The 13593-nt window shown below is 43.2% G+C and overlaps 1 protein-coding gene across 3 annotated transcripts in view; it reads right to left on the bottom strand.

The window, feature by feature from the left end:
* The window catches only part of ADAMTSL1 (ADAMTS like 1), a 460511-nt gene that overhangs the window by 177765 nt on the left and 269153 nt on the right, over window positions 1-13593 (bottom strand). For all 3 annotated transcript variants that reach the window (XM_088659038.1, XM_088659040.1, XM_088659039.1), the window contains one exon: window positions 4820-5056. In XM_088659038.1, the coding sequence (XP_088515164.1) occupies window positions 4820-5056 (237 nt within the window). The remainder of the gene's footprint in view (window positions 1-4819; window positions 5057-13593) is intronic.

Raw genomic sequence — 13593 nt, 5'->3', positions numbered from 1 at the left:
TTAAGAACATGGGGGGAGATTTCCAAGAGTTTTTGAGCTTTTTTCCGGGGGGGGGGGAGATTGCCAAAAATCGCTGACTGCCTGACCGACAATGACAATATCACCCATGTTGCCAAAGCCGCCAATCATCTGCCCAGCCGCTGCCAATCGCCTTCCCTATTCCCGCAACGCCAGCCAACTGACAGCAGCCCTTGCCGCAGCCACAAATCACCCGCCCAATCGCCAATGACAATCTCCTGCTTACGGCTGCAACCAATCGCCCATCCCCCCTCTGCACTATCTGTGTATAAGACAACCCACAGTTTTGAATATTATTTTATTAAAAAAAACCAACCCTTGACTTATACATGGAAATATACAGTAATAGATGTTCAGTGAAATAGGATAACCATCTACTTGTCCCTTTCTCCAGCCGACTTAAATTCATCAGAAGGTCTGACCAGAGCCTATATCCGAACACATGACTAGAGATCCTATCTTTCACAGGATTTTCAATCACATAGAAAGTGTCTCCCTGTGTAGGCTCTGTTCTAAGGACTTGCCACACCCTGCACTAAAAAGTCAATCTGGTTTTCAACTAACTTTTACTCAGAGTAAATCTATTGTACTCGTGTTCGTTAATTCCAATTAATGGAGTAAAGCTTAGTTGACTACCGCCCCATGATTCTGAAATGCAATCACAGCTGGGCAGATTTATAGCTCCCTTGTAGAAAGTTTTGTATCTGTTTCACAACTTAAAACTAAACAATTCAAAATGGTGAGGTAAGGTTCAACATCTCTTTCCCTATTAAAAAGGAGCCGGCAATGTGGCACTCCTAGTTTGCTGTAGCTCTGAGAACACACTAGCATTTATAGGACGTCTTACTTTCTTGGGGTTTGGAGTAACTTAGGCGCCAAGCAAGCACATCCTTAACAACAGACCCCCCGCCTCCCTTGGAGAGCATACATATTGTGTCATTGCTGGTGGTAATATCAACATATTTGTTGACAGATATATGGTCTGCTTTGAGAGTTGTCTTGGACTCATGCTTAATATACAAGATGTTTACAGATTGGATTTTTTTAAAGCTCGGTGAAAAAGTACATGCCCTGGGAGGTTTTTTTGCAAATATAGGCCAAGTGTAAATGATGCAATGCTGGACAGGGCTCAACAAGAAAGAATGATTACAGACGCTTAGAGGTTTAAATGCGTTTTCAGACCAAGAGGTTTAAATGCGTCAAAAGTGCTGCTGACTCTACCAAGCCAACACCTGCAAGATACACAGGGGCGGTGCCATTCAGAGCTACTTGGAACAGGGAATCAGGGACTAGCGGTACATTGCCATGTTTGTTGAATGTCGTTCTTGAACGACACATCCAAGAAACTACATGATGTGAGTTTCGCCAATTCTGCTTCACTTCCTTGAGCAAGAAACATGGGTTCAGTGTGGGTCTTCTGCATGCAGCTTATGAGCGCCACCCACTGATCTGGTCCTGGCTCAATAAATTAATTCCACTTCAAGCATACTGCCGAGTTAACTATGGGTGGTAGTCTGAGACTATGGGTTCTCTATAGTAGTGAACTGACTTTTGCCACCAGAGTGGGTGAATCTCAATCATGTGACCTGCAAGCCAAGTAGAGTCTTCTACCTCTGTTGTGTTCAATGGACAATTCACCTCTAGAAGGCACAACAGCATTCTTCTATAGAATTGCCTATATGTTATATTGACCCACAACAAAAAAATGTTGTGTAAATGATCTGGAAAGGATTCTGATCTTCCTTCACATCAAGTGGAGTGGTGTCCTGTTTTCTGACACAGCTGTGCAGTGACAAAAATGGCTCCTCTTGAAACCAATTAGTTATGCTAGTTCTGGGCATCAAGTGAGTCCAGATTTGGGAATCATTTTGCAGTTTGTGTGTGATCGATCTTCTCTCTTATAATTTCTCAATGTCCTGCATGCCTGATGGAAACTTACAGAGATGCACAAGCCAGGGGGCATTTGGATTTTAACATACAAGAACAACAACAATATTAAATAACAGTATAATTGTCAGTGCTGTGCTTCATCTCTCCTTATATCCAAGTGTGTGAAAACAAGGAACACATGTTTCAATGGTGGATGTTATTTATTAGCAATGGAAGGCTTTCTCAGAAAGGTGTGTCCTGAACTTGGACCTTAAAACACAAGCCAGCCTTAGTCCAATACGATCTGGCAAACAGATTGTTAGTTGACTCAAGAATGCTCCAAATCCACATCTTGTCCTGAGCTCAAGCACTTTAGCCAACTAGCAAGGGGGGTGGGGAGAATTAAACACATTGCCCCTGGAGTCGCTTATTAATAAGTTGAGAAACAGCCAACAGCAAGGTCTTCTGACTCGACTAAGCTCACTTTTCAGAAAGGCCATTGTGTCCTCTGATGAAATAAAGAGACATGTCCCTGTTTCGGTTAATTACAGAGCTGAGATAAGTGAAACTATGGGCTTTATATCACATTCCATTTAGCTTAAACATCTCCCTCAACAATAAAGACGTGGGCCAGGTCAGAACACAACACTGAAGAGAAAGAGCGCTAGGGGAAAAACAACCATAAGAAACAGAAAGGAAATCCAGTTCAAATGCTAATAAAATGTCAGGAATTATATGGGATTATGGATGGGCAGAGCTGTGAAACTTGGATTTGGAACTACAGTAAAGTTCAGAAATGCTTGCATCCATTTTTTTGTTTTTGTTTTAATTCAGTGAGTCAGTCTGGATTCATATTTGACCCCAAAGCTTTAGGAGCCAGAGGTTTAGATGAAGTAATTTTATTATGTATCATTATAAACATATAATGTGTTAAATGCATGTATTATTTAAACACATAAGAACTTACGTATTGTCTTGTTGGGTCAGACAATGGCTGGTTCCAGTTTAGCTTTGTTTTCCCCCCAACAGTGGACAGCTGGATATCTCTGAGAGCTCACAAGCATTATTCATGCAAATACCATTTTTGAAACTGATGTTGCTAACGTTGAATTGGGTCACTTGTGCTCAGGTTGGCTAGGCTGGCAGTAGCCAATGCAGAGTTAGAAATGGCTGCCCATTTTCACGGGGGTGATGGAGCTGAGCAGGGGTTGAAGAGGAGAGGAAGGTTTGTTTTTTAATTTTTAAAAATCAAGTATCCGGGTGGCAGCAGGTCTGCCTTGGAAACATTCTCCCTTCTTTAACGGAAATGTTCTGTATGACAAACCCACGGACCACTGGATAACTATGGCACAAGCCTGGTGGCACAGAAAAGCTTTCAGCATGTTGAAATTAATATGGCAGATGTACCTGCAACCCTCAATGGAGGTGTCTAACGGAGCTCCACCCCGTCTTTGGCTCACGCAAGCTGGAGGCTCTGTTAGACTTCCCCACCGAGGGGCAGGCAGTCGCTCTAATATTATGAAGCTCTAGCAGACATACAAATTCTAACAATTGCAGGGCCTTCCCATTCTGGAGAAATGGGAAGCTGTGGCTAATATTGACAAGAATATTGGAAGCCCCAGCTTTTTTTGTAGTTCCATGTGCACATTGGAATGATTGGGACCATAGAATACGTTCCAGTCTTTCAGACTTTGCCTGTCGTGTCTAATCCATAACATAGGAACACTGATATCAAGGGCATGACCATTGAACTGAATGGAGCTGGAATGAGTGCATTGTTAATTACAGAAATAATAGGTTGTATCCAATGGTAGTTGTCCTCAGAGTAGAGCTGCTGAAGTGAATATACATGGCTAACTTAGGTCCATTCATTTCAATGGGTCTACTCTTAGTAGACTGTACAGTCGTACCTTGGAATTTGAATGGAATCCATTCCGGTAGTCCATTCGACTTCCAAAACATTCGGATACCAAAGTGCAGCTTCCAATTGGCGGAATCTCCTGCAGCCAATCGGAAGCCGCAGAAGCCCCATCAGACTTCGGCTTTCAGAAATAGTTCACAAACCGGAACAGTCACTTCTGGGTTTGTGGCGCTGGGGAGCCAAAACGTTTGAGAACCAAGCTATTTGAAAACCAAGGTACAACTGTAGTTGGGTACACAACTAAGTATTTTGAATAGCAGTATCCCATAACTGATAAATTACCTACATGTTGGGAAATGGGAATGCAACAACCCTCCCCCTCTCACACAAAAACAAACAAAAAACCACACTGCAACCAACTGAACTCAACCAGGCAGGCACTGGATCCTCTAATCTCTCGCAATGCCAATAAAAATTTAATACAGGTACAAATGAAAGGCCTACTCACATGATGCTGACACAATAGTCTACACAAACGCTATGCAATAGAACGAAAGAACATCACCTTCCCATCTTTCTCCTCTCTCCCCCTCCCAACTGCATGATATCTAGAATGTCAGTGTCTCATACGAAACATAAATGAACTGTGAAAAAGACTCTAAACGAAAAATGGAGATGCTACCGGTATATGAACTTTTCACCGCTTGTTTGTTTTGTAACACAAGAAATTTTTAAATAAAAACTAATTAAAAATTAAAAGGAAATGGGAATGCAAAACTTGAAAGGACTGCCTTGAAAGGGTTACCTTTTCAGGCTGTTTCAACAGGAAGAGCTGGCACAAACTTTAAAGAAACTGGGGGGGGGGAACCCTACTGTTGATAAAATGCATCTCAGAACCAAATAGGTAAGTGACTCTGGAAATGAACGCACACTTTAAAGAAGACTGTAGGAGCAAGCAGCACGGAGGAGAGGGGGCAAGGGAGAGATTAAAACATGAGACACAAAAAAGACACAGAAAAAGAATGTGTGGGGTGTGTGAAAATCAGCAAAAAAAAAATGTATTGTCCTTACTTGGCACAAGCCGCTAATGCACATATCTAGCGATTCAGTGTAGCATCGGGTCCCATCCAGCACTTTAGGAGCCAATTCCACAACAAAGCTTGTCCCTTTGGCCTGGCACTTCAAGGTGCATGGGTTGTCCGGGTCATTAGATACAGGGAGCCATTCGTAAAACTGCCCCTGGTACTTGACGTCATTGTGCGCCGAACATTGCTGGGTACGGAAATCACCTGCTTCTGGAGGGCAGTCCTAAGGAGAAAGAGAAGAAGGTCAGGTGGACACTCGCAAATGGGCTAATAATTGAATTCTCAACACGGGGAACTCAACAGAGTCTATATATAATGTGGTCATAGGCGGAAATCAGACGGCAGTTTTAAGGGAGTTGAAAGTGGTCTGAAAGAAGGGCATTGCACAAACACACACACACACACACACACACACTCCTTTCATTGCACTAGTGACATCGATTAGACAAGTTTTCTTGGTTTAATGCGAAAATTCGCAATATCTGTTTTGCAGAGGCAACAATCGGGTACAAATCCCTCTTTGGGACTGTCCTGAAGAAGAAGAAGAAAAGATTGTCTCTCTCTACCCAGAAGCAAACACATCAATTGAAGTAGCTCATGACATTATTACTAGAGATTCTTCAACTATGTGTTATTGAGGGACAAGTTGAAGAGGACAAAGCACCATGTGTATGAAATATATTTTCTCCTCTCACAAAAAACTGCCTGTTGTTCAACATTTCTTCTGACTTTATGCACATATGCAGACCTAGCCAACTGTTCTTTCTCCTTTGAAAAGGGAGAAGGGGGGGAGGAATCAAGAAAATTGCTTGATTCAAGTGTTTGTTTATTTAAGCATTCTTTGCTAGCGTTTCTTTCCAAAACGACCTAAATCAGTCAGTGAAGCAACGTGAGCCAGAAAAATGCTCTGTATATTTGTATTACTTCAACCTGGCTAATGCAAGCAGAGATTTTACAATCCACAGAATCAGCAACTCTTCAGTCCCCCCCCCCCCGCTTATCATGAGTTATTTATTTATTTATTTATTAAATACCCCTTGTTGACCTCTCAGGGGAGGTTCAGACAAGTTTTGGGTGCAAGCATAGTATCTCATATTTGTGCTAAGCAATTAAAAAAAACCAATTTAGCTGTTAATGTTACTAAAGACCAATCATATATTTGGCTAGGTATCTTAGCAGAAGCAATCATTTTCTGTAGCATTCAAGATAAAAGGTTTATCCAACTTTCAGTAGCCTTGAATCCCCCCTTCTCGCAGAGCTACTTCAGTGACCATTTCATTTAGTCAAAAGTTAAACACACCCATTATCGTAGTGGCTGTTTCTAAAGAGACTGTGGATGTGTCCTATTTGGTCATCCAACATAATATTTGATGGCCAACACTCTCAAAACCTTCAAAAGAACTCTTAAAGCCTGGTCCTATCTGCTAAGAAGGAAGTCACACTGGCTCCAATGAGACTTACTGTAAAGTAAGAATATTTAAGAAGGCAGCTTAAGAAAAGCTACTCACTCCTTTGGTGATTAATACAATCTTTCACATTTTCCATAGTTTAAAATTGCTCTTGGCAGTTTAGCCATAAATCAGTTTAAGCCACTTACTCTTTTCTTCTTCACTTGCAATTGTAAATAATATCCTTGTGTATCCCTTGCCTAACAGAAGAGCTACATTTTTTTAAGCTTAAAACTCACTATTTCCTTATGGGTTATATTAAAACCACTCTGCAGTTATCTACTAGCAAGTAGCAGCTTCTTTCAGTATTAGCAGCTTGCCTGACCCCAAACATTGCTTCCTCCAATTCCTTTATCTCATTTTTTGCCACAGGGGTCTGATTCAGTTCAAGAGTCGCTATAACAGGGCAGCTGTTTACCAGCTCTGTCTGGTACGCAGGCTGAGACCCTCCCTGTCCGCGGACTGTCTTTCCAGAGTGGTGCATGCTCTAGTTATCTCCTGCTTGGACTACTGCAATGCACTCTACATGGGGCTACCTTTGAAGGTGACCTGGAAACTACAACTAATCCAGAATGCGGCAGCTAGACTGGTGACTGGGAGCGGCCACCTAGACCAGGCATCCCCAAACTGTGGCCCTCCAGATGTTTTGGCCTACAACTCCCATGATCCCTAGCTAACAGGACCAGTGGTCAGGGCTGATGGGAATTGTAGTCTAAAACAACAGAAGGGGCAAAGTTTGGGGATGCCTGGCCTAGACCATATAACACCGGTCCTGAAAGACCTACATTGGCTCCCAGTACGTTTCCGAGCACAATTCAAAGTGTTGGTGCTGACCTTGAAAGCCCTAAATGGCCTTGGCTCAGTATACCTGAAGGAGCGTCTCCACCCCAATCGCTCAGCCCGGACGCTGAGATCTGGTGCCAAGGGCCTTCTGGTGGTTCCCTCATTGCGAGAAGTGAGGTTACAGAGAACCAGGCAGAGGGTCTTCTCGGTAGTGGCGCCCACCCTGTGGAATGCCCTCCCTTTTGATGTCAAGGAAATAAACAACTACAGTGGTGCCTTGCTAGACGAATTTAATTCGTTCCATGGGTCTTTTCTTATAACGAAAAATTCGTCTAGCGAATCCCATAGGAATGCATTGAAATTTTTTTTGCCCATAGGAACACATTAATTGAATTTCAATGCATTCCTATGGGAAACCGCGATTCGCTAGATGAATTTTTCGTAAAACAAATTAGTCTAGCGAGGCAACCTCCGCTAGAAAAAACCTTTCGTTAAGCAGAAATTTTGTTAAGCAGGGCATTCGTTAAGCGAGGCACCACTGTATCTGACTTTTTGAAGACATCTGAAGGCAGCCCTGTTTAGGGAGGCTTTTAATATTTGATGAACCATTGTATTTTAATATTCTGCTGGAAGCCGCCCAGAGTGGCTAGGGGAACCCAGCCAGATGGGCGGGGTATAAATAAAAAATTATTATTATTATTATTATTATTATTATTATTATTATTATTATTACACGTGGGGTAATGGCAGGGAACCATGTGGGAAGACTCCACTGTTTCTGAAGGAAAAGGAGGCTGACATGGGAACAAACCACATTATAGATGTCTCCCACATGGTCCAGGGCTTCTGATGTCCCCCAGGCTGCACGTGGAAAGAAGCTGTTCTCCTGCAGTCGCTCCCACACCAGAAAGAAAAAGCAAAGTTCTAGTGCTTCCTGTCCCCTTGTCTCTTTCCTTTACCACTGAAAGCAGAACTTCTGCACATAACAAGGGGAGAGAGTTGTGGCAAAATAAAAATGCCAAACTTCCAATCCCACCCCCCTATGAACAGCAGCACAGTTCCTTGTGTCCTTCCACAGTGTCCTAAACAGCTCGTCTCAGAGGCCAAGTGATTCTGTTTCTTCTTGGCTGAACTAGAATGAACCTGGTTCAGCCCCTGACCCTTAGAAACAAACAGTCCACACACTGCGAAAGCCCTGTGTGAGCATTCAGTGAGCTTTGGGCCCAGATCAGCTCGGTCTGGTCTGAAAGGGCGCTCCATGTAAACAGCCTGAGAAACTATTAAAACAAGTGTACCTCCCTCCGAGTTCCCTTCCCACTTCTTTGTTCCATAAGGGCATGTAGCCTGGTTTAATAAGCTTGGCTTATTCCAGCATTCACAGAGCCAAGCGAGATCTCTCATTTGGTTCTGTCTTGGCTCATCCCACATAATGTTCCGGCTTGGGCCGATTTATTTTTACAAAGATAAAAGGTCCAATAAACCCTAAAGATATATATACAGAGTTCTCAATCTTGGTTCACCCGCAAGCCAATAGGATTGTTTTAGCCGTTTGTTTTCTCAAACCAAAAGAATAAAAAACGAACGGTTAGCCTAGCACGTTCCTCGGACACTGCAGGTGATCAGGACCAAAAGTTAAATGCTACATTGCCTTTGATTTCCATGATTAAAATAATAACATGGATTTAAATAGCCAAGTATGTGTTTAAAGAAGTTTCCTGTGAAACTTGAAGCTGTTTGGAGGATAAATATGAGCACTCAAAAAAGTCTACATGCATACTTATGCCACGGGCCCTAAGGCAGGAATGAGTGGATTTCAACCTCTAGGGTGAAGGGCCAGCACAAACATACAATGCTAAAACCCAGCTAAAGTAAAAATCTTCAGGCCCAGCAAAATACCTTCTGTGATTTACCTACTTTATGAGGCATGCAGCACTGCTGAGAGACACTCAGATTATTTAGCTCTACAGGCAAAATGTGTTTGAAAGATTGGCTTGCCCATCTGCAAAAGGCCATTGAGAAATCACAAATGGTTCTTTGGATCTTTCCTCCAGAAAGGTAGATCTGGATTACAGTCGTACCTCGGTTTAAGTACGCTTCGGTTTGAGTACTTTCAGTTTAAGTACTCTACGGACCCGTCTGGAACGGATTAATCCACTTTCCATTACTTTCAATGGGAAAGTTCGCTTCAGGTTAAGTACGGACTTCCAGAACCAATTACACTCATACTTTGGGTTAAGTACGCTTTAGGTTGAGTACTCCGCCGAACCGTCTGGAACGGATTAATCAACTTTCCATTACTTTCAATGGGAAAGTTCGCTTCAGGTTAAGTACACTTCAGGTTAAGTACAGACTTCCGGAACCAACTGTGTTCTTAAACCAAGGTACCACTGAGGAGGGATGGTGTGGGATATGGGCTGGCATTCTTATGCCAACAATGTCATATGAATATTGCAAAAACAAATGTATGTACTGTATAAGGAGCACAATAAGCGCCGATGCAGAAGCACCTATGGATTCAGGTGATTCTACAGAATTCAGCAGAATATCCATGACCAGAACGCAAGAGTTTGGGATTTTTATTTTATTGTACAAAGGTAGTTCCTGTAGAGAGTCTCATACTTCAAAGGCACTGGGATTCTAATTACCAAAACAAGCAAACCTCTGAAATGGTTTGCTTGGAGAGGAAGAGTTTCAAAGGGGAGTAAAATAATAGGGGACCAAAAAAAGTGGCTGAAAAAAAACCCATCTTAATACAGAAGTTTGACATACTGGCCTTAGGTAGCTTTCATTTAGATATGGCTCTGCAAGAGGCAATATGTCTTTTACTGTCATCAAGAGAGAGGTGGAGGCAGGACCGTTTTAAGCACCCCTGGCACCGTGGTGCACCGGATCTCTCCGGCGCCCTCCCACCCCGTTTCCCAGCGCGGCTGCCACAGGCGCTGTTGCGCGGCAGGCAGGCGGGCAGGCACAGTGTGATCTCTCCGGCGCCCTCCCACCCCGTTTCCCAGCGCGGTGGGCGGGGGCGCAGCGCGGCTGCCACAGGCGCAGCTGCGCGGCGGACCGGCCGGCCAGCAGGCGGGCGCAGCTCGCGGCGCCCTCCTGGCGGGCCGGCACCGTGGTGCCCTGCGCCACCCAGCCTGGCCATAGGGCCGGCCCTGGGTGGAGGCTTGAACTGCAGACAAAGCATTGAAGCTAAAGCTGGAATACCAGAATTCAGATATTATCGGCCTTGTGGACTCAGGGGGGTATTTGGGCAACTAAACATCTTGCAGTGTTAGCCTCTTGGGTTTTTTTTTTTTTAAAAAAATACACACATCCCTCCCGGAATTGCAATCACAGCCTCTTAAACCTTATCCTCGGAAATGACAAGATAATTATAAAATTGTTGAGCGCCCAAAAAACATTACTAAAATGCATGTTACCAATTGTAATTATTGCTGCAGGATTCTGTTGCACATTCATTCCAAGGGGCTGAAAAAAAGTGATTTCATTCTACATAAATTATTACACTTTCGTGTAAGTGGATAGCTTGTGGGTTTGGGGCCCAAAGTCTCAATGCCTCACTCTTGTAATTTTAGTTTCCAGTGGGCAATTTTTCTCTCAGCCACAATCATAGGCTCTGGTTTCTTTTAGTTTTCCCCTTTTCTTCTTTTCTTAAATAAACGGCTCGATACGCACAGATAAATGATACAGAAGGTGCAGGGTTTAGAGCAGAGTTTATCCTAACTTCAATGGCCAGGGCCCCCTTACCTGTCCTGCACAGGTACAACAGAGGACCTACTTCCTGTACCTGAGAGAGGTGGGAAACATGCAGCAGGAGCCACCCACAGGTGTTGCATCCTCAGTAAAAAAAAAAGCCTGCAACCCCCTGCACTTGAGCCCTTCCTTAAGAGAGTCCCACCCACCCCACCTGACATCCCAGGAACTCTGGTTTGTTAAGGATGATGGCAATTATTGCTCTTTGAGGGTTCACAACAACTCTCAGCAGCCTTAACGAACCACACCTGCCAGGATTTTCTGGGGAAGCCATGACTGTTAAAGTGGTAGTTACAGGTAGGTAGCCGTGTTGGTCTGATGCAGTCAAAACAAAATAAAAAAATCCTTCCAGTAGCACCTTAGAGACCAACTAAGTTTGTCATAGGTATGAGATAGAAGTGTGCATGCACACAAAAGCTCATACCTATGACAAACTTAGTTGGTCTCTAAGGTGCTACTGGAAGGATTTTTTTAATTTTGTTAAAGTGGTGTAAGAGTACTTTAGATACATGGGGTGGATGTAGCCATTGTCTGTTTGATTTTTGATGAGAGACCCTCTGGTTCAGCACTAAAATATCTTTTACAACATAACTTTTTTTGAGTGCATTTGAGGAATTCATAACCTAGAGGTCTTTTCTTTCTCTCAGGTGTTTGTTTAATGTCAATACCTATCAACTATTACTCATCCTCTTGGGCACATATTTCCTACAAAAACAATTTTTACTTTGAAGGTGGCCAACCATTCCCTAGGTGAACAAACCCCTTTCCTTTGAATGCAAACACGATATGCTAAGTCTTTGTATTTGAAACATAAAACCCAGATTGCCTAAATGTCTCTTGTCCACACATACAAAACAACCATTTTTGCCATGACCTTTTATTTGCCCTCACTGTGCTTCATAACGGCAACACAGGTCTGTCATATTTAAATCCCATTTCAAACAATTTCTATTAATCAATGAGCTAGAGAAAAAGATAAGATGAATCCCAGATGTGCTTGATGGAAGTAGGGAGGTCAGGCTACACCGGACAAGAAAGGATCGAGCTTTTAAAAGTTTACTTAGTAGGTTAGATACAAAGATCTTATCAAGGTTTTTTATAATAGAGAAGCAGTTGAGAAGCCTCTAAAACAATTTATAAAATACACATATTGTATATTTCAGGTTCCAAGAGAGATTAACTATATACTATCCCCAATAGGATTAGGAAAGGCGATTTCTGTGTGAAGTCTATGGTATTTTGGTGGGAGATTGTCAGTCAAACCTAACAATGCTAGTTAGTATATGAAGGAGTTAAGGACCACAGAGTCCTAACTGCTAGAGTTGGCTCAATCTTCTAGATCTTCTAACTTCTAGAGTTCGCCCCGTCTTCTACTGACAGGAGGTAAGTAAATTCCCCCCCTCCTGTTTTTTCTCTCTCTCACACACACACTGCAAGCAAGGAGGTCCTCAACTGGGCTCCCTGTCTCAGACATGTGTCTGAGGCTACTCTGTTGTATTTCAACCAAGTATTTTACCTGCATTATCCCATGGACTGCAAGAAGATCAAACCTCTCCATTCTGAAGGAAATCAGCCCTGAGTGCTCCCTGGAAGGACAGATCATGAAGCTGAGGCTCCAACACTTTGGCCACCTCATGAGAAGAGAAGAATCCTTGGAAAAGACCCTGATGTTGGGAAAGATTGAGGGCACTAGGAGAAGGGGACGACAGAGGACGAGATGGTTGGACAGTGTTCTCGAAGCTACGAACATGAGTTTGACCAAACTGCGGGAGGCAGTGGAAGACAGGAGTGCCTGGCGTGCTATGGTCCATGGGGTCACGAAGAATCAGACACGACTAAATGACTAAACAACAACAATCTTTAAGCTGTTGCTTAAAGGAAAATGCATGACTATGACCTCAATTAAGTAACTAAATCATTTTTAAACTCACTACAGAGTGTGGTCTGTTTGATTGCATGAGGGTAGAAGGGGGTGTCAGCTGCTTCTTGCAGCTGAACAAAATTAATAAAAGGTTCAATAGCCTATTCCTATGCTTCATTCATGTGCCTAATGATGGGGCTGAATGCTCTGTTCCTTGGGCTCTCTGCGTGCTAGCCCCAATGTTTTGATAACAGGCGCTGGCAGTTTGCTAATTGACCCACACATGCGGGTCTGTAGGGGATTAAATGTAATTGATATATCGTCTTATTAATTCCCATGATTTTTTCCAGTTAGTCCTATAAGCTTAATAAACAGCAAATACTTACAATAGTGCAAGTATTGAGATTAGTCATGTGGTGGCAACAATTTTGTAAGAATTATCTGTTCTGTGCTTTTTCTCCCCAATCCCTTGCAAACCGTCTCACAGAATCACAGAAGGGACCCTGAGGGTCGTCCAACCCCCTGCAATGCAGGAATCTCGACACATGCCCCCCCATCCAATTTGAAACCATACTGGACCCTGCTTAGCTTTGCAAATGTGCTAGCAGTTTTATTGCTGCACCGCGAGGAGGCGACCAAAGATATCTGAGGGGGCGCCCAGCTCACCACTTGACCGAGATGAAGCGGCCGCTCCTTTAAAGGTGATCAAAGGAACTCTAAGCCAAGGATTTCCAGTGCTCTTCTCTGATAAGCTCCTTCCAAACAAAAATATTCTGTAGAGGAGCAATATACTCGCTAATTTGCAGAGGAGGACATATTTCTGATCCAGCTTCAGCTTCTGTCTTACATTAAATCATTCTTTCACGATTTGTTTAACTGCCATAGAATGTGGGAAGGGGCAGGAGGAGTGGG

This window comes from Zootoca vivipara, chromosome 15 (assembly GCF_965207765.1).
Source record: "Zootoca vivipara chromosome 15, rZooViv2.hap1.1, whole genome shotgun sequence".
In the NCBI taxonomy this organism is placed as follows: domain Eukaryota; kingdom Metazoa; phylum Chordata; class Lepidosauria; order Squamata; family Lacertidae; genus Zootoca; species Zootoca vivipara.
Note: the sequence above shows the minus strand (reverse complement) of the source record. Positions and strands in the feature narration are given on the sequence as shown.